Source organism: Sturnira hondurensis, unplaced genomic scaffold (assembly GCF_014824575.4).
Source record: "Sturnira hondurensis isolate 20B ecotype Veracruz unplaced genomic scaffold, ASM1482457v3 Scaffold0001872, whole genome shotgun sequence".
Lineage (NCBI taxonomy): Eukaryota > Metazoa > Chordata > Mammalia > Chiroptera > Phyllostomidae > Sturnira > Sturnira hondurensis.
In genome coordinates this window covers 21,270,489-21,290,539 of record NW_028074503.1, presented here as the reverse complement: position 1 = coordinate 21,290,539, position 20,051 = coordinate 21,270,489, and the positions used below count along the sequence as shown (strand labels likewise).

The 20,051-nt window shown below is 42.9% G+C and overlaps 1 protein-coding gene across 2 annotated transcripts in view; it reads left to right on the top strand.

Moving 5' to 3' along the window:
- The window catches only part of EPG5 (ectopic P-granules 5 autophagy tethering factor), a 95,644-nt gene that overhangs the window by 53,941 nt on the left and 21,652 nt on the right, over positions 1-20,051 (top strand). For both annotated transcript variants that reach the window (XM_037033682.1, XM_037033674.1), the window contains exons 25-33: positions 2,894-3,038; positions 6,534-6,705; positions 7,809-7,971; positions 11,878-12,020; positions 13,247-13,403; positions 15,402-15,596; positions 16,651-16,864; positions 18,986-19,134; positions 19,612-19,813. In XM_037033682.1, the coding sequence (XP_036889577.1) occupies positions 2,894-3,038; positions 6,534-6,705; positions 7,809-7,971; positions 11,878-12,020; positions 13,247-13,403; positions 15,402-15,596; positions 16,651-16,864; positions 18,986-19,134; positions 19,612-19,813 (1,540 nt within the window). The remainder of the gene's footprint in view (positions 1-2,893; positions 3,039-6,533; positions 6,706-7,808; positions 7,972-11,877; positions 12,021-13,246; positions 13,404-15,401; positions 15,597-16,650; positions 16,865-18,985; positions 19,135-19,611; positions 19,814-20,051) is intronic.

The following is a 20,051-nucleotide window of genomic DNA, read 5'->3' as shown; positions in this document are numbered from 1 at the left end:
GCATTGATGCGTGAGAGAAACATCTGTCAGTTGCCTTTTGTACATGCCCCATGGGGTGCCGAACCCGAAACCCAGGCATGTATGTGCCCTGACCAGGAATTGAACCGGTGACCTTTGACTTTGTGGAATGACACCCAGCCGACCGAGCCATTCCGGTCAGGGCAAGGGATATTCCCTTTTGAATCTCCAGCCCCATTGTGACCCTAGCTGAAGGCTTGAAATCTGGTCTAGGACTTCCTACAATCTCACAGACATAAACTTCCTGAGACTTTCTTTTCTTTCTTATTTTAAATTGTTAGAAGCTAAATACTATGAAGCTGTCATCTCTACTCTCATAAAAAGCACAGTGTAGGACTATATTAGGATATGTATGTTACATATGAAGTTAATGGAATGAAATAGATCACCTTTATGTAGCTTTGGAGATGACTTACATAGGTGTCACAGTTCTGGTGCCCTTCTGGAAGTGCTCACTCCGAATCTCCATATATTCTAAGCTGTTCTCTCTCTCTGGCACCCGGAGATGTCTGTAGTCCTTTTTTAGGCCGTTATTACATCTGCTGGCAAAGATCGTGGGAGCAGAAGTACAGGGTGTTGTGGGAACACAGAGGAGCAGACCCCGCTTCAGACTGGGGTGGTGGTCTTTGAGCTGAGCCCTGAAGGATGAATGGGACAGGCTAGGAAAGGGGTGGTGATGGGGAGTGGCAGGGAGGGTGTTACCAGCAGAAAGACCAGCATGTGCAAAGACAGGACAGGTCAGAGGGCCTGGCATGTTCAAAAAGATGTGGGTTGGGGCATAGCTCCCGCTTGAAGATGACAGATGGGGCCGGAGAGGCGAATAGGGCTAAATCTCTAAGGGCCGTATATGCTTTTCTTAAAAAAAAAATGTTTTTCTTGACATCTGTTGGGAGAGCTATTGAAATAGCAGGAGTGATTAAATAAATGGATGGATTAAAAACATATTGAGAAAGAATTGGTAGGATCGGTAGGGTTTTTAGATACATAGTAGGATTGATTAGATACACAGAGACTCCCGGATTTCCAGCTTGGGCTGCTAGAGGTGCTGTTTGCACAGATAGGACACACTGGAAGAGGAGGTGCCAGGGGGCTTCCGAGAGAACCCTCTGTCGAAGAGTTGGATGGGAGGGGATCTATAGGTGTAGAATTCAGGGATGAGGCTGTGTAGGAAATGGGGCTTAATGGTATTGGGCCATTTAGATTAAGAAGATGAAAATCTCAGGGATGATAACATTTAAGGCACCGAGAAATAAGGCTAAGAGTGTTGAGCCAGAGAAATGGGAAAAATAAATGAGTGATCTTGGTGTCTTGAAATCTTGAGTGAAGTTTCATACTCGCTTCTTCTTTATACTTCACACACCAAGGCCTTATCCAAGGTTTTGCTCATGTAGGTACTTAGTCAGTGTTTTAAAAAATTAATCGTAGCACCCTGACTGGTATGGCTCAGTTCATTGAGCCTTGTCCAGCAAAGCGAAAGGTCACCAGTTCGATTCCTGGTCCAGGCACATGCCTGGGTTGCGGGTTTCCAACCCAGTGAAGTGCATAGTCAGAATAATCGAGACACCTCACTGGAGTGTGGGAAGAGAATACTAGAAGTCCTATTTTTTTTCTCATTTTTATTTACTTATTTTACCTTTTACAGTGAAAAAATTCAGTCACGCAGAAAATAGAACAGTACAGTGGGCAGGCGTGCTCCTTCTCCCCCCAGCCCCCTGTACTGTGTGTCTAGTTTCAGCCACAGTTTGCCCACACTCTACACCATAGTGACTTGGACCTAATCTCAGTGCATTTGGTGCATAAAGATTAAGGATTAAGAGTGTGCACTTGGCTGGCCATGTTCGCATTCACCGGGTTGCAGCCCTCCCTTTTTCCTTGAATCCTTTTTGATGATTATAAAAATGGAGATGAGGATTAAAAAACAACGTAACCCAATAGCATTTTCATCTGAAAAACATTAATAATAGGTTACTAAAAATCAAATATTTAGTCATTGTTTAAATTTCTGATTGTCTCATAAATGTCATAAAAGTTTTTCTTTTATTTGTTTTTTACAGTTTGTTTGAATCAGGATTTGCATTTTGTGATTGGTTCATAGTTTTTCTGTCTGTTTAATCTATAGGTCTTTCCCTTAATCCCCCCAACCCCTTTTGATTTTAAATCCTCACCAGAGGACCTTTGAGAGAGGGGAAGGAAGAGGGGGAGAGAGACGGAGAGAAACATCAGTGTGAGAGAGCAACACTGATCAGTTGCTTCTTGTATGTGCCCTGACCAGGGACTGGACCTGCAGTCTAAGCAGGTACCCTGACCAGGAGTCCAGTTAGTGACCTTTTGGCCTGCAGGATGACGCTCCAGCCAGCTGAGCCACACTAGCCAGGGCACTCCCCATAGCCCTGTTTTTCCCTTGCAGTTTACTTGTTGAAGAACTTGGGTAGTTTATTATTAGTTTCCCCACAGTATAGATATTGCTTACTGTATCTTTTTGGTGTAGCTTAATATCTTTTTCTGGATAAGTTGTTAGTGGGACATAAAGTTTGATCTAATGCAGATTCAGTTATTTTCAGTATCTTTATTTTTTTCTGTAAAATTTTTATTTACCTATGTCTTATAATTTAGCTCAGTAATATGTGTATATAATTTACAAATGTACAGTTAGTAGGACTATTAAAATTATTTTTTGTGATTATGATACATAATCAAAAAACTTTTGAGATCCTTGCTAAGATTGCTTGAGTATTAATTTTAAATGCAATTCATCCTAGTGCTGGAGAACTTGGAATGGACCACCTTGTGTTCAAACTTACTGGTTCACTTTATAGTTAAATGTGTCATGAATGTATCTGTGAAAGTTAATGCCCTGTGGTTTGTTTCATTGTAGGATCTGTGGGTGGAATATTTAAACATGGAGCGCATACATTATGAGTTTCAAGAAACCATTGGTCTATGGGCACAGACCAAGCTTGAGTCCCATTCTGTGCCTTGCAGTTTATCTGTGCAGTTGGACTTCACTGATCCTTTTTTGGGTGAGTTGTTGCAGCATCAGGCCCTTTGAATGAATGAATGAATGAATCAATGAATAAATATGAACAGATGAATGAGGGAATCAGAGCCATTGAGGGTTGAGTTGTACACAGTGTATGCCTAAATTCAGTAAGAATTGCTTTTTTAGGATTCATGGTTAACTTGTCTACCACTTCTAGGAATAAGTGAGAGAAAATTCCAAAACAATAATGGTTTCAGTAAGCTAGAAATGTAATTTAATTTTTCTCATGTAAAGGGAATGTGGATCAGGCATTTCAGAGCAGTGGCTCCGTGACCTACAAGCCCTCAAGGACCCCTGCTCCTCCTGTCTGCCTGCCTACTGTTATCACAGGGACGTCCGCTTGGGGTCCAAGGTGGCTGCTTACTCAGCAGGAAGGGGAGTCTCCTTTTTTAAGGACTGTTTTAAGAAGCTGCTTTCAGACTGCAAGCACATCTCATTGGCCCAAACCGAGACACGAGGGTCTGCCTACCTGAAAAAGAGACTGGAAAGTGACTGAGTATGTTTGTGCGTCATTTTCTTTTTTATGCTCTAAAGACATTTTAACCAGTATCAATGTGTAAAGTACACCTTTAAATTTCATTACTTTGGGCTTGCAGTTTTAAAATTCAGAAGTCTTTTCCTTTTATAAACTTTCCATCTGTATCTGGAACTCCTACCATACAATACAAGTGGATCATAGTCCCCAAATTTCTCAGTTGGTTGTTTTTCACAGCGCATTTTTCTAGAGAAATAATTTTATAAATTATCAATTAGTTTTCTATGCCAGGCCACAAAAACTCATTTAACATGGAAAGTTGATGACATATCTTAACAACAAAAGTGACATAAAACAGCCTTGGCTGATATGGCTCAGTAAACTGAGCACCGGCCTATGAACTGAAAGGTCGCCAGGTCGATTCCCATTCGGGGCACATGCCTGGGTTGTGGGCCAGGTCCCCAGTTCTCACACATTGATGTTTCTCTCCCTCTCTTTCTTCTTCCCTTCCCCTCTCTCTAAAAGTAAATAAATAACATCTTTTAAAAATAAAATAAAACAGTATTTGGAGATCACAACTTTAATTGTTAAGTTTATTTTTTAAATGTAGAACATGTAATAAAATTATGAGTAGAATTATTGAACAAAATATTGCCACGTGCAGTATAGTAGAACACTGCAGTGATTCAGAGAAAGGCAAAAAGACTTTCTTGCTCCGGAGCAAGAAAAGTTGTGTAATCAGAAAAATAGGAGCCTGTCTTGGCTTTAGTCCATTCTTCTATAACATAAAGGTTCTGGACAGTCTCAACAAAGGCTTTATAATTTTTCTCTCCAACATCTTTCTCCCCTGAAATAATAGTAGCCCCCCCCACCCAACTATAAAAGTTGCATGTGTTCATTGAAAAAAAATTAAATAATACAGAAAAGTATATAGGGGAAGGTACCAAAGTTGCTTCAGCCCAGCTCATATCAAGCCTTATTTTTATTCCTGAAAATCTGTTAAATAAGATGAAGAAACACTAATATGTGTACAGCTCCGGAAGCTTCTGAATGCTTCTGATCATGTCCTTCCATTTGGAGTGCTTTCATAGCCCCTTATTAACATTGCCCTTAAAGGGCCAATTGTTTTCTCTGGAGTAAAGCTACTAATTTATTGCGCCCTTAGTTTGTTCCAGGCTCTGTCCCAGCACTTTACATGTGTTAAATCAGTACTCCTAACAACCCTATGAGGTTTATCCCCATTGAGTAGGTCGTGAACCCGAGAGGTGTAAGGTGGTTAGGTAACTTGCCCGGTCACCAAGCTGATACACGGTAAAGCAGTCTTATTCCAGAGACCCTGTTCTGTGTCACTTCTTGTCCTGCCCCCGTGTCTGGGGATCACTATGGGTTGCGGTCCTAAATGAAATTAAGACCTGGATTTTTAGAATAAGAAGCTCAGGCTTTTGATGGCAGGTCAGGTGGTGGTTACACCAAGTGAGGGCGCTGGTGGTGGTGCTGGCAGGTGAATTTCAGCAGTGCTCCGCAGGGCGTTGAGTTAAACCTGTTTCGTTGGCTTCACCATTTTTGTCACATGTGGTCCAGAGTGGGATTTATAGTTAAAAATGCTCTGAGTGTATTTATTTTCCTGTCTTTTATTTTGCATTTAAAATATCCTTGATATTTTTTTAATGGTAAGTGATACTAATTTTGAAGAAGGTGCTTGAAACAAACCTAAATACGGTGAGGAATCTCATCCAGTGATGAATGTCCAACTTTACTACGTTCTGTGCCCTTAGGAGTGGTAGTTCTGGTGGGAAAACCCCAGCTGTAGGGGACGATCCTGTGCTTGACCTGTTTGGAGTGTTAAATTCCATCTGCTTGGGGTGCAGACAGTACTAGTCTTCTTATGCCAAGTAATAAAGTTGTGGCTATTAAGTTCTCTTTTATGTTTCTTAACAAGAATGGAAAATTGACAGCTACACTTGGAATGAAATCAAATTCTTAGTAATCCGTTAAGTATTTGTTGATTATGATTTGAAGCCCCTTGACCTCTCCCGCCCCGTTATCTTGCTGTTGAAAAGAACCAGGCATGTGGCAGCTTTCCTTCACGCTCCTCAGTCACTGCCTGCTGTGTGGCGTGTGTGGGGGCAGTACAGGGAGGAGGGGAGAGAGCGCACATCCGGGACCTGCTGTGTGTTCAGCTCTGTACTGGGTGTAGGGATGTGAGCATTTAACTCGGGTTGACCAGTATGAGATCATGTGCTGTGTAGTGCAAAGTTGGATGATTCAGATTTACCTTTTATTTCTTAATATGGCACCTGATTTCTTATTTGGACTCCATAAATCATTTATTGGGTAAATAAATAAGTGAATGGACGAATGAATGACCATATGACTATGTAAACCTGAATTCTGTAGGAATGTGTGTCCATGTCTTTATTCATTTTAACTCTGCTACTTTCGGCCCTCTTGTCTAAACCTTGGCCTAATTTAAGCCTTTTCACTTAGCTGTATTCCATAATGCCCATTCCTTTTTCTACCGTTCCTGTGAGTTTATCTGGGTGACTGCAGGAAACTTCTAACTGGGCTGCCTGCACCATTCCCCCAGTCCATTGTCTGGTGGTGGCTGCCGTCTCTCCCCAGCTCACTTGAGCTGTTCACTAGGTTCCCCTCGTACTAGTGTAAGTCCAGACACCCAGTGCATCATGCAAGGCTGTGTGGGGCTCGGGGCTTCAACCATCATTAAGACTTTTTGAGGATAGGAATTTTATTTAATAACACCCCATGCTCCTGATCTCCCAGCCCCTGGTAGAATATTATTAGGCCAATGATGCTCCCTCAAAACATGTAAGTAATACAGGATCATGATTTTATTCATTTAGGCCTTGGGAGTATCTGTTTGGTAGATCTCCAGCATTTTTTATGAAGGCAACAGGCCAGGGCTCTGCACCCACTTAGTACGTTACTACTTAGTAGTAGCCATTACTCAGTCATTGTGACTTTATTTATTTTTTTTTTCAGCTAAAGAGAGGGTTTTAAGTAACTTGCGGAAACATGAGGCTCCCCAGCCTCCCCTTGTTCTGCACCCACTGAGGCCTCCCGTGCCAGTTATTTCATCTGCTGTCCTCCTGAGTCAGGAGGACACCACCCAGCTAGTGTGCAGAGACCTGAATCTGTTGCAACAGCAAGCCAGGTAAGCCCATGAGACCTCCCAGATCATGCTTCCGTGCTTGCTACCTTGATAGCTTGGGTGACTTAGTGCTTGGAAGGGCTTCCTCCTCATCATCTTCCCCATGGGGAAAATTGAATGAGACCAGCCCAGACAGTTCCTTCGTTAACCAAGTTGTGACAAGTCTTTAAATTTCCATTGAAATTATGTGGCACTTTAATGGACTACAAAGTTTTACGTGTTTGTTGTGGTGTTTCTGAGTGCCAGCTAAGAAACATGTTTCTCATGCTTCTCCCTAGGAGACCTGATAATGGAAAGATTGTGTTTAAAGGGCATGAAATGAGATTTACTTTCTTTTGTCACTACTTTTTGCTCTCACTCTCCATATTTTAAAACCTGGCACAGGCACTTGATTTAAGTTTGAGCAGGTGATTTAGTGTTCTGAGTTCATAAGAGATCAGCTGTGTAAGGTTTTGGTTCTAGTGTGCCATCTTGTAAGGAGGAGCGTGTGTGCCGTAAACCTGTTATATAAAGTAAAAGAGTCTCTTTGGCAGGTCCCATGGAATCAGTCTCTTGTTGGCCTTTTTTTTCCTTGCTGTTTTTGACCAGATATTTGTCATGCATGTTGTATGTGCACACCACACACACATACATGCACGTGCTGGCCTACATGTCAAAGTAATCACCACAGGTAGAATAATATTGATACCCATGAAAACAATTAACCTTCTCCATTTTTGAAAATTCAGTTTGAGATGCTAATAAATCAGTGGAAATTACAAGTAAGGGCACCCCTTTGGGATAGTTGAATTAGGATGGATTCTCATTCATTCTTGTATATGTAAGGGTCCATTTAAAAAGCATTGCTGATATAACACAGATTCTGAATGGAGCTTTATTTCTGGCTAAGTTGTCCCACTTTTTCTTTGTTTCCTAATTTTGTGGTTCACATGACTGCCAGGGAGAGAGTTTGGGTGAGTCTTGGCACACACACCCTTGGATTTCTTATTCTGGAATACTTGGGCCTTGCTATACTCCAGTACAGGTGGGGAGAAGCTGGAAGCCTTTATCACTGATCATGAAACCTTTCTTAAGACTTTTTTTTCCCCTCCAATGACGTTCTTCAGAACAGCAGCTCTGCGGGAATCCCAGCAGGTCGCCCTGGATAGTGAGCTGTTGGACACAATGCCCAAACAGTATGTTAATCGGGAGGAACAGGCCACGCTGCATTTGGAGTGTAGAGGCAGTAGTGGGAAGAAATGCCAAGGAGCAGCAGTTGTAACAGTTCAGGTAAGAGTGTTTACATTTTTTGTAATTCCAAGAATTTTACTGGAGACCCTAATAACTGACATACTTTTGAGAAGGACTGAAAGAATTTGTACAGCAGGTGATCCAAGTCTCAGAACATTTAATAGTTTTTAGAGAAGCGAAGACACGCACAGAGCTACTGTAGTCACCCATTGCCCTAAGTGCTGATGTGTCCTATAAAACAGAACTCAAAGAAAAGCAGAATCACTGAGAAGATTTTGAGAGAGAGGGGACCTCAGACTAGTTCTTCAAAGACTCTGACAATGATGGTTTGGATTCAGTTAGAGGAGGTATGGGGGGCGGTCAGCATGACTTTGTCTGGGGGTCATGGGCCAGCCGTGTCAGTCTTTTTCAGGTTGCTTCTGGAAGTGGCAGTGGCATCCACACTGGGGGGCGGGGGGGTTGGAGTCCACACTGGAAGCGACGATTGCTTGGGAGCACTGGCCATGTGCTGCGCACAGTGTGTGTGTGGGGGGCACTGACGTCAAACATGGGAAGGACCCGCGGAAAGCAGATCGTCTGGGTGGAGTCTGCCGGAAGGCGAAAGGAGAGATGTGCAATAATTCAGTAATAGCAGTTGCCTCTAGAGTCACCTCCTTGAGTTGGGAAAGTAAAATGAGGTTGGATCTGTGACTTTTGAAGGACTTCTAAGTGGGAGTGGAGCTTTGGCCAGCATATCATGGTGTTTGCTTCACCCCGGCACTGTCTAAACACTTTACAGAACTTATTTTTTATCTTCACCACAACCCCGTAAGAGGGTACTTTTATTATCTGCATTAGGCATAGAGAGGTTAAGTTACGTTTCCGAGGTGACGCAGCCAGTGAGTGGCACAACCAGGAAGGCCCAGGCAGTGTGGTTACCAGACACATGCCCCTTAATCACCGCCCCTCCCTCTGTCTGCGTGTGGAGCCCAGATTCCTGGAGCCTGGAGAGAAATGCTTCCAGAGAGGCCTGCCCCATGCCTGACTGCATCTGCACGAAAATAGATCCTCTTTGTGGGTAGCTTTCAGAAATTGGGGAAAATTAATTTAATTGACTCTTGGTTGTCTTTCAAAAATTTCTTCCCTCTTTGTGCTGAGCCCTGTTTTAACAGTTCTTGTGTATTCTTCATCAGTCTCCTGGGGTGATTGCTCTAAAATGTCTTCTCAGAAATACCTTTTATATTTGTATTTTTTGTTGCCTTCAAAACTTATTTCTGATAAAAAAAACTGATTTGTAGGCATCTAAAGTTAGAAAATTTGATCCAGATTGTAATCAGTGATTAGGGAATTCACGGATTGGATCAATTTTTAAAATCAGCATCATGGGAAGTGAGTTTATATGTTAAACATACATTTTAAAATTAAAGTACATAAATGTTTTAATATAATTTTAATGGCTCATTTGTGAAGATTTTAAGTTATATTATGAAAATGTTGTATTGCTTGGGAGAATTTTCCTAGGAGGGAGTGCCCTGGAAATTTCCAACCATCTGCAGGTGTGTGAACTGTGTATAACTTGTTTGGGGCATACAAAAGCCAAATATGTTTTATGGGAATTGAAACGTGCTTCTTCTGTGGTTGCTTTTCTAATAGAAGCCTCTGATAACTCAGGGATATCCCCTGAGGAAATGGGGTGTGTTATAATAGGGTTCCTGTGTTGTACTTTGGTATTGTAGGGCAGGACCGAGAATCGATTTACTGTCATGTGAAAAATTTGTGCATTCCTAGAAATGGAAGATGGAAAAGACCCATGAAGGCTTCACATTATTGTAAAAAGTTAACTGAGGGGCCAGCTGTGTCCTGCTTTTAAATTTCTTTGTTTACTTAAAGCCACTCAGGAGGAGGGGCTTCCACCATGCTGCTTTGTTCTGTCATCTCCTACTTCTTGTAATTATGAGCAGGTAGTCGTTGGCTCTCTCTCACCCCCGTTCTAGGCAGAAAGGAAAACTTTCAACAGTGTTGTTGGGAACAGTGAACGAAATAAGTAGACCAGGAAGTAATGGTCATTTTGGGAGAGTGTCTGAACTTTGCTGTGCTAGTTGGTGTTCTCTGGTCCTCAGCATTAGGGGTTTCTATGCCAGGGGATGGCAGACAATGGAGTGGGTTTCGTCTTTGTCTCTCTGCACTTCTGAGTCAAGTGCGCCTCTGTTCTTTTTCTCTTGTCCTGCGTCTTTCCACTTCCTTCCGTGCTTACTGTCTTCCTTCCTTCTCTCTGACTTTCTCGTTTCCTTTCTGTGTAGCAGCTTCTCTGCAGGCCAGTCAAGGGCTGAGATCCTCAGAGTCCCTGTCTGAGTGTGACTGGGGACAGACTGGGCCAGAGAGCTGACTGCACACGTTCCTGATCACATTTTAAGCTATTAAACATTGTCTTGTTATTTGAGAGATTTCAGATTTAATATTTGTATTGATTCAGTATGTGGTTTAGTGGACGTAATTTAATTTTTTATCTTTCATTTCTCCAAAAGTAAAAACTAAAGTAATTACTATTAATATTGTATCTTACTGGAAGTCACGTTCATGGTTTTTGATTCATACTGACATTCTGTTTTTTCTTTAAAATAAGAAGTTTTGTTAAAGGCTTTTACCACAACAGTGTCACACGTTACAGAAGGAAGTTACCGTGGTGACCTTTAAAAGTGGGCATTCAGTGTGTTATCAGGGCTGTGCTGGCCGCTGTGTAAAGCAGCACAGGCAGGACCTTTTGCCCTTCAGGAGCTTTCAGCAGGGGCATAGGGGCCTCAGTCATTACATTTGTGAGCAGAGGATTTGCGTTATTCACAGAGGATGCCTGTTGCCGTGCAGTGTGGTTGAAGACTGGCGTCGGGCAGGTCCATGTGAAAGGACATGCGGTCCCTGCTGCCCACCCATGTGATTGTGGAAAACCGTCTCAGGAGAATGTAGAATTTAGAGCCCCTGCCTTCTAAATGTTCTGGTCTTTTCCGATTCTCTACCATGCCTGTAAGATGAGGCCAAGTTCCCCAGTTCGCTGTAAAGGCCTCTCCCAGACGGGGCCCTGCTCCCAAGTCTCACCGAATTGCACTCTTCAGCCCTGATCCCCACCCAGGCCCCGATCAGCCTGTCCAGGCTCCTCCTCAGTGCTCCGTCTTCCTGTCCCCATGTCCACCGACTGGTTCTGTGTTTGTGTTGCAGTCTGGGCAGAGGGTGTTTTCTGCATCGATCCATGTCCAAAAAGGACATTGAAAAGGCACTAACGGAGCAGTTGTTGTGTAGATCACCATCAGTTCATTAGTGAGGGGGTCGACAACTCCCTCAAGTAGGACAGGCACAATCTTAAAGAAGGGATAATCTTTTAAATGGAGGAAAATTTAGTTGTTTTGACAAGCTTAATAAATTCTTCTTATTTTGTACATCTTTACTGAGAGCCCGTAAAATTTGATCTCAGATAAGCTTTCAGGAACCACTGAATTAGTCAGTTGCTCTTTCCTAGGCATGCAGCTGGTTTGGACCTGTCACACTTGTCTTATTTTGTTGTTTGCTTCATGAGTATATGTCTTTTTTCCTTTCACAATGGCACACATTTTAGTAACAGCACCTGTGTCCTTTTCTGTGCTGTGCACACGTGAGACGTGCAGCCCGGTGTGGAGGTGAACTGCGTGTGCTGTTGGGTTGGGAGGACAGGGAATGGGCTCGATGTGCTGCAGGGAAGCCTCCGTGGTGGGAGACACTGAGTCACTCTTTGGTGAGGCTCTGGGAGTCGAAACACGAGGGGCATATCCTGCAGAAGCCAATTTTTTCCCATTCCCGTCCAGTTCAACCAAGAGTTTTGAGTTATCATACTAATTGAAACAATAGCCTTATCATCATGTATGCAGTATAGATGTAATAAAATATCTGCTTCAGAAACATTAGGGGCAGAAGCCTATTGACCACTTCAACTTCTGTCAGTTTGAAGGTATGCACAAGAATGAGGCGGTAAGCCAGCAGCTTCGTGTTTTGCGGAAAGAAGTGAAGCAGTTGCAAGCAGAAGCCACCATCCCGCCACCACTCAATATTGTGGAAGCTGCTGTGCATGCAGAAAACTTGATCACGTGAGTTCTGAGGGCACTGCACTTTAAAATGCTCTTTCCTTGTTATCCATGCAGGTCATGCTGCTAAGGTCATGCTGCTACAGCCCCCAGGCACCCACTGATTGAATTAGCACAGGGATTGGCACACCGTGGCCTTTAGACCAAATCTGCCCTGCCATATAGTTGTGTAAATAAAGTTTTATTGGAATACAACCATGCCCACTTATTAATGTCTATGGCTTTTATGCTGCAATGGCAACATGGAGTAGCTGTAACAGTTTATGGCCTATAAAGCATAAAATAATTACTATCTGGCCCTTTGTAAAATAAGTGTGCAGATCCCTGAAATGAGAGATGATATAGTACATTGAAATTCAGTCATGGAGAGATTTAGTGCTGAAGTTTTATATCAAAGTCACATTTACCTAAGAAGTCATCACTGTCAACTCAGATTATTGAGCACAGTTTACTGTGGATTTGCTCAGAGTTAGGACTTTTGGGTATAGGTGCCAACTTGCATGGGGCTATTGTGGTTTTCCTTTGGTGCTCCTGGTTTATTCTCACCATCCCCTTTCTTCCCAGAGCTACCAGAACATGATCTGGGAGAAGGGAGGTTGAGTGCCTTTTACTTTGCGGGGACTCCACATTCTAGTACCAGCCACTAATCCCAAGGTTGATTTGGGAGGGTGTTGGGGAGGGGGCACTGCGGCTTTCTGTGGGTTGAATTGGGGGTTCTGAGGAGGAGGGAGGAGAGAAGGTGAACAAGAAGTTGATGTTTCTTTTACCAGTAAAGGAACTAAAAAAAATATGTGAGAATTAGAAGAGATTTCTTTAGGAGCTTATTCTATATAAAAATCTTTACCCTCACCCTAAGTCACTCTTTTGGATTTTAAAATTTAGAAAACTCAGGGTTCTTGTTTTTAAAAACATGTGTTATCTAAAAATACATGAAGGTAAGTAATTATGAATTACATGTGAAATGTGAAAAAATTTAATAAAGGTGAGAATGTTAGACATTTTAATACAGCTGATTTTTTTTCTCTAGAAGGGCATAAAATCATTTTTGTATTTTGAAAATGAGGTGTTGGGTCAAGTTGGAAGGTAACCCATAAAATATTTCTTAAGTGACATTTGTAGGAGACTCTGAGCACTCCTAGGAATAATGCCTGGGAAAGGGGGGTGTCATAGAAATGTGAGTGAGTCTGGATTCTCATACTGCGGACCACTTCTCACCTGTTTTCCGACAGGGCCTTAGTGAATGCCTACAAGTTGCAGCCCACTCCTGGGGTTCAGAAGGTTGGCATTAGCCTCTTCTTTACTGTCGTGGATTATGTCAGCGATGAGACCCAGCGCCATCCTCCCACAAGGCAGTTCTTTACTTCGTGCATTGAGATTTTGGGACAGGTGAGATTAGCCTGTGTGGTTAGCCTTTTTCGGATACAGTAAGTCCCTACAGTATTCTCATCAGATGTGTGACTTTAGACTTACATTGTAGGTTCCGAATCTTACCTAAGTCAGAAGTCACTTTGAATTGTTAGCTTCTAAAGATGTGATTAGAATTGTTGGTGTAGAATTCCACTTTTCATACAGGAGATTAAATATTCGTATTTGAAAGCCTCTGGGAGACATCAGATTCTAGCATATGCTCTTGGTGGTGTTGCCTGTAACATCAGTGAAGCTCGTGTTGTTTAAAATGCTTTCCGATTCATTATTTTATTTCGTCCTCACAGAGACTTTCTGTGAGTGATATCATCCCTATTTCAAAGATGAGAGAACTGGGCTCTGAAAGATTACTGACTTGCCTAAAGAAGGCAGCTGCTGAGTGCCGGAGCTCAGACTGGCTCCTGGGTCTTCTGACCCAGCGTTCAGAGCTCTGCCCCCTTCTACTTGCTCTTCTCAGTCACCATTGATTTGTTTACTTGACTTACTGTTACAATACAGATACTTAACAAGAACCAAGGCAGTGTATCCATATAGATTTATGAAATGTGTCATAAAACAAAAAAGCCACTTGTTGGAAAATATGTAGACACTAAGTAACCAGGTACTCTCACCTAAATTCGTTGGTGGGTACTTATTTATGGGATACTTGTTAGGAGGTGATGCTGAGAAGTTACTGGAATAGATTAAAATTTTTTCCTGATTATAAAATTGATGTCTGTTAATTTGCTTTAAGCAATGCAGACAGTGCAGAAAATATAAAGAAAAAATTTTCAGAATTCTAATTATCAGGAGAAAATGATTATACAGCTACCATTTCATTATAGTTTGTCTTATGTATGTGTGTGTTAGCGTGTGTGTATGAAAATGATTTATTATTCCTACATATAGATAAATAGATAAATAGATATAGATACACACTCAAAAACCACATGTGCTATTTTGTAACCTGCTTTTGTTCATTCAGACACATCCTTTTAGACATTTTTTCTGTGTTAATATATATACACCTATAATATGGTATTTATTTTTAATTTTAAAAAATTTTATTTTTCAATTACATTTGACACAGTATTATTTTATATTGATTTCAAGTGTTACAACATAGTGGTTAGATAATTATATAATTTACTAAGTGATCCCCTTGATAATTTAAATACTCACCTGGCACCAGACATGGTTATTACAATATTATTGACTATATTCCCTATGCTGTACTTTATATTCCTGTACTTTATGTGCTGTTTTGTTAACTACCAATTTGTACTTCTTAATCTTTTCATATTCTTCACCCACTCCCCCAACCCCCTTTCCCATGCTGGCAGCCCCTTAGTTTGTTCTCTGTTCCCTATGCATCTGTTTCTAACATGGTATTTATTTACTTATTTTTAAATATTTTATTTATTTATTTTCAAAGAGAGGGGAAGGGAAGGAGAAAAAGAGAAAGAAACATCAGTGTTTGAGAGAAACATTGGTCAGTTGCTTCCCACATGTCCTCCTAAGTGGGGACCTGTCCCTCAGCTCAGGCAGCATGTGCCCTGACTGGGGATCGAACTGGTGACCCCAGTCTGTGGACGACACTTAGCTTACTGAGCCACACCAGTCAGGGCCACATATATTCTAGTACTTTTAAACATTAGAACCAGGTTCAAACAATGTGATGTTATTCTGACTATACAGTAATTGTCAAAAGTTAGCTTTTTAAAGGTAATGAAATTATAACCCAGAAGTTTTGTTTTCTTGATAAAATGCAGGATCACTTTGGTAAGGTAGACTGCAAATTTTTAATATTACCTGCATTGGAAGTTTACCTGTGTTGGTTTTAGATTTCTTTTGATTGTTTTATATTTTCATTTAGGAAAAATTTTGTTTGCCTTGTATACTACCCCTTAAAAGTTGGTTGCTTAAATAAGGGTTGGGGAGTGGAGAACCGAAGACATTTTTCTCTCTTGTTCTGTCCAGGTGTTCATCAGTGGCACTAGGTCAGAATGCAGAAGGCTACTGGAGACCATCCTGAAGAACAGCAGGCTCTGCTCTCTTCTGTCTCCGTTCTTCACTCCCAATGCCGCGCCTGCGGAGTTCATTCCACTCTATGAGAAAGTGGTGAAGTGTCTCAGTGAGGACAACAGCGACCTGATTTTCATGCTGCTGACCAAGGTGAGATGTGGTCCGGTCCTGGTGTCACCGTCCGAGTGTGGAAACTGTGCTTGTTTCCCACTGCGTAGACGGTGAGGCCCGCGGAGCCCTGTTTACTGGTGGACCAGAGCCCCAGGCCCTGTTCTCGACTGCGTGACCTTTACGCAGCCCATCCCACAGCTTCCTCTCATGGGGGTTCCGTTGTGTTGGGTGGGACAGTCTAACTCCGCTGTAAAAAGGACCCACCACCCAAACTCCCTTTGAAAACTTAGTACAGTTTTGAAGTATACATAATAGTAATTTAGGACATCCTTTTTTTGAATTTATACTGAATTAATGCCTAAATTGTGTTTGATAAATGAGTTGTAATACGTCCAAGTCTTTCATATTTAGAAAAAGCCAGATCTAAGCAAATTGCCTTTGTCTTCATTCCAAGTAGAATGTTAACGCAGACCAAGGCCATGAATTTACTTAACGAGTTGGGGGATTAGAGCCTTCGATGTTTTGTCTTCAGCTGTAGTTCTCTCACATCCACGAGTCCTGAAACCTGGCAGCCTTTTAGGGCCAGGACGGACCTCAGTCTATAATTGAGGGAGAATATGTTGTATAGCTGGGGACTCTGGAAGGTGGTCTCACACCCCGGAGTATTTGGTAACTGAGATGGGGAGAGACACAGGTTCAGCAATGTGGCTGTTGGTTGGAGACAGTGTCAGAAAGTGGCCACTTGCCTGTGGCCCTTTGACCAGTGAAAGAGCTGCAAGGGTCCGATCCTTGTCTTGTGGGGAAAACTTACCAACCAAGATCCTTAAATTACCAAAAAGCACACAGAACTGAGAAAGCCCAGCCCCTGCAGTCCCAGAGAGTGAGGTAGAGACAGCGGCATGGCTCCCTCAGTCGGTGAACCGCCCAGGTTCCTTCAGGTGCTCATTTGTATACAGACGTTAGTTGGAATCTTGGTGACAAACTAAATGCATAGTAGTCTTCGACCTTTAAACTAAATTGTACAGACTTTGCTCTGCCTCAGTTAATTTTCTGGTGTCAATAAAAATTGCTTCTCCTTTCTTTTTCTTTTTAGTTCGATCTTAAGCAATGGTTAAACGCCACTAAACCTCCTCTGTCTGACCGCACCAGGCTGCTGGAGTCCATTCATTTGGCGCTTACGTCCTGGGGCCTTGAACCAGATGAAGATATTTTGCTGCCATTTAATCTCTTCTGTAAGCACTGGACTTACCTTCTTCTGTACCAGTTCCCTGACCAGTACAGTGACATTCTCCGGCTGCTGATGCAGAGTAAGTGACTGACTGGACTGTAGTGAGTAGTGGGACACCGTTCTGCAGGGGTCAGCCAAAAATGTGAAAATAATACAAGTGTGCAGGACTTTAGGATGACTGATTTTTACCTGAATTACTTGATGAGCCCAAAGGGCGGCTGCCTGTAAAAATGGTCATTTATTGTCCAGCGGGTCAGAAAGGACCCTGGCTGGGCGAGGCAGCACTCCGTCTGGTATCGGAGCCCACAGTGGTGCACCCACCTGTCTGCCTTGGCTTTGCAGCTGCGTTGGATGGGGTGGGGGCAGTAGTGGGCTTGGTTTCTCTGCTGACTACAGATTTGGTAACAGAAGGAATTTGCTCTTGTATGACTGTTGGTTTCTCTGTAGTTCAAAGACACTCCCTCCTAATTTTTTTGCAAATGAATTTTACCCCCACATAATGATAGACCATGTTTACATGTGCCCAGGGAGAGAGCAGCATCACACTTCCCACATCCCCACCATCTCTGCCTCCTTCCAGCAACTGCCCATCGGAATGTTTGAGATTAGAGGAGAAATAAAGGGTATAGGCTTTTTTTTTTTATTTTTGGAATGTTACTAGGCAAAATTTTATTTGAAAAATGAGATTGTATTTACTTTTTCATGCAAACTTTATACTGTTTATAGATGTAATGGAAAACTAAATTTTGCTTTACGCTAAACCTTTGTGTTACTTAATAGAGATTATTTAATGAGTAGGTTAATGGTTTTATATGCTGGACTGCCCAACAAACACTGAAATGTGTGGCCCCATTTTCAAAGCACTTCCAGCTGTCACTGTTTCCTACAGAGGGGAGGTGCAGGGTGGGTAGAGAAAACTGACAGAGAAGTAGACCTGTACAGATTTTGATGCATTTTTGCATAGCTATTTTTTTGTTCTAAATTTTCAAAATTTGATCAAGTATGTATTGTTTTTCTCCTGGAACCTTTTTAAGAGATTGTAACCTGTTCATGTAGGCAGTCAGAGACTTGCATACAGCAGAAAATTTATACTTTCCAGGGAGAGTAATTCAGTTAAAGGTGTAAGAAGAACAGCACAGCTGTGACTGGTGTGGCTTGGTTGATTGGGTGTCATTCCACAAAGCGAGGGGCTATCGGTCTGATTCCCAGGCAAGGCACGTGCCTTGGTTGCAGCCCGGTCCCTGGTGGGGGAGTGTGCGAGAGGCAGCTCATCGATGCTTCTCTTCCTCTCGTTCTCCCTCCCCTCCCCCTCTCTAAAAATAAATAAAATCTTAAAAAAGAAAAATAACATTACCACCTCTGTCAGATTCCATGACCCCCAGCCTCCTGGTTTCCCCTCTCCCTGGCCACCATGTCACTTCCCAGGGTTCCATTCTTGACTCATCTGATCTCTTCATTTGCCCTCGGTGAACCTGTTGTTTTTTCTGGCTTCACTGCTCTCTTCTAGGTATGCATGACTCCCCTACTTGTAGCTTGAATCAAGGCCTGTGCCCCAAGATCCACGGGTCACAGTTGGACACAAACCCTATCCTGTCCCCTAGACACCTCATACTCAATGTAGTGCCGCGGACCCTCCACCCTTGCCCTCAGACCTGCCCCTTTGAGCCTCTGCTACTCTGTTTGATCCCAGAGGAGGAAAGGACACGAGGAGGTGTTGTTCCTGTCTTCTGGGACATGAGCTTTCACGTAGCAGACCACTGGTCGCTAGTCTCTCCTTTAGGTTTTGTCCCTCGGGGGAGTGCAGTTTTAGGGGTGAGTAGGACACCTTCTTCAGAGGGCCGGGACTCTGCTGCTGCGCCTGCACCCAGTCTCCCCAGCCTGTCACCAGTGTTTGTCTCACATCAGCCAGCCAGGGAGATGGCACCTTACCGTTACCGTCAGGGTCTGATGGTGGCATTTCTCTTGCGGCTCCAGCAGTGCTTACTCGCACAGGGTTGTCAGGGACAGGAAAGTCGTTTTCAGGGGCATAGTTCTTGTAATAGGTTCTCTTTACTTGGGTTTCTTCACTACAAATCTTTATGAATTCATTTTGGAATCTTTTTACTGATATTCCTTTGTAAAATTTATGTATTCTTTGATTCAAGTTGAACAACTTAGTTTGTGAAAGATGCTGATTGTCCCCTGTCCCCTGCCCCATAAGGCTCTGCTGAGCAGCTGCTGAGCCCCGAGTGTTGGAAAGCCACTCTGCGAGCCCTGGGCTGCTGCACCCCCAACTGCCAGCAGGGGGCGACCTCTGCTGCAAGCAACACGCTTCAGAGCTCTGGAGAAGTTCTCTTGTCAGACAAGCAGGTGTGTGGCTTTTGGCATCGGATGTTTCTGTCTATGCATTTCTTTCCCATTTCCTTTGCTTTAAGAGCTCTGTGCTTTTGTTGGTCACTTGCTCCCCCCACCCCTCCTTTGTCTGGGTTGCCTTTCTCTCACACTGCAGTGTGATTCTTGCCCATCTGTCCTCCCCTCTCCCCACCTTAACCCACCTACTTACTTCTTAACCTCACACCACTGGCTCGTTTGGCCAGGGTTTCGTGCGGTGTCCCACAGAGCTCTCAGTTTCATAAATTTTACAGGGTCCGGGTCCACGTGGAATTTTACTTGAAAGAGTGGTTCCTCTGCTTTAGAAAAAGTTTTGCTGGGATGTGATTTACTTTTCATGTGCCACTGAACTTTGCAGCCCTGTTACAGAATCAGAGCCTTCCATCACAGTCCACTGTGACGCTCTGCGCAAGTAGGTATTCAGGGAGCACTTTTTAACAAGTCATTCTCTTGCAGGTAATGGAGACTATACAGTGGCTCTCAGACTTTTTTTACAAGCTTCGGTTATCCACGTTGGACTTTAAAAGTTTTGGCTTATTCTCAAAATGGAGCCCTTACATGGATGACGTGAAGACACTCTTGGGCTATCTTGTAAGAAGGCTTCTTGACTCAGAAATGGCTTGCTTTGCCCAAGATTCATCTGCCAGCAGCAAAACAGGTAATACGCCTTGAGTGCAATGTGGAGGTGGATGTTTTGACCTTCCATTAGGAGAGACTTGAATGGACACATTAAGAGACTTAAATCTTTGCAATAAAACTATCTGAGTGTCAAGCAGAGGAAATGGGAAATATATAGCGTAGGTGTGAAACCGTGTGTGTGTCACACCTGTGTTTACTTAGACAGTCGGGCTTGTTTTAGTGTGTTTCTGCCCCCGCTTTTGTAGGGCACGGTGCCA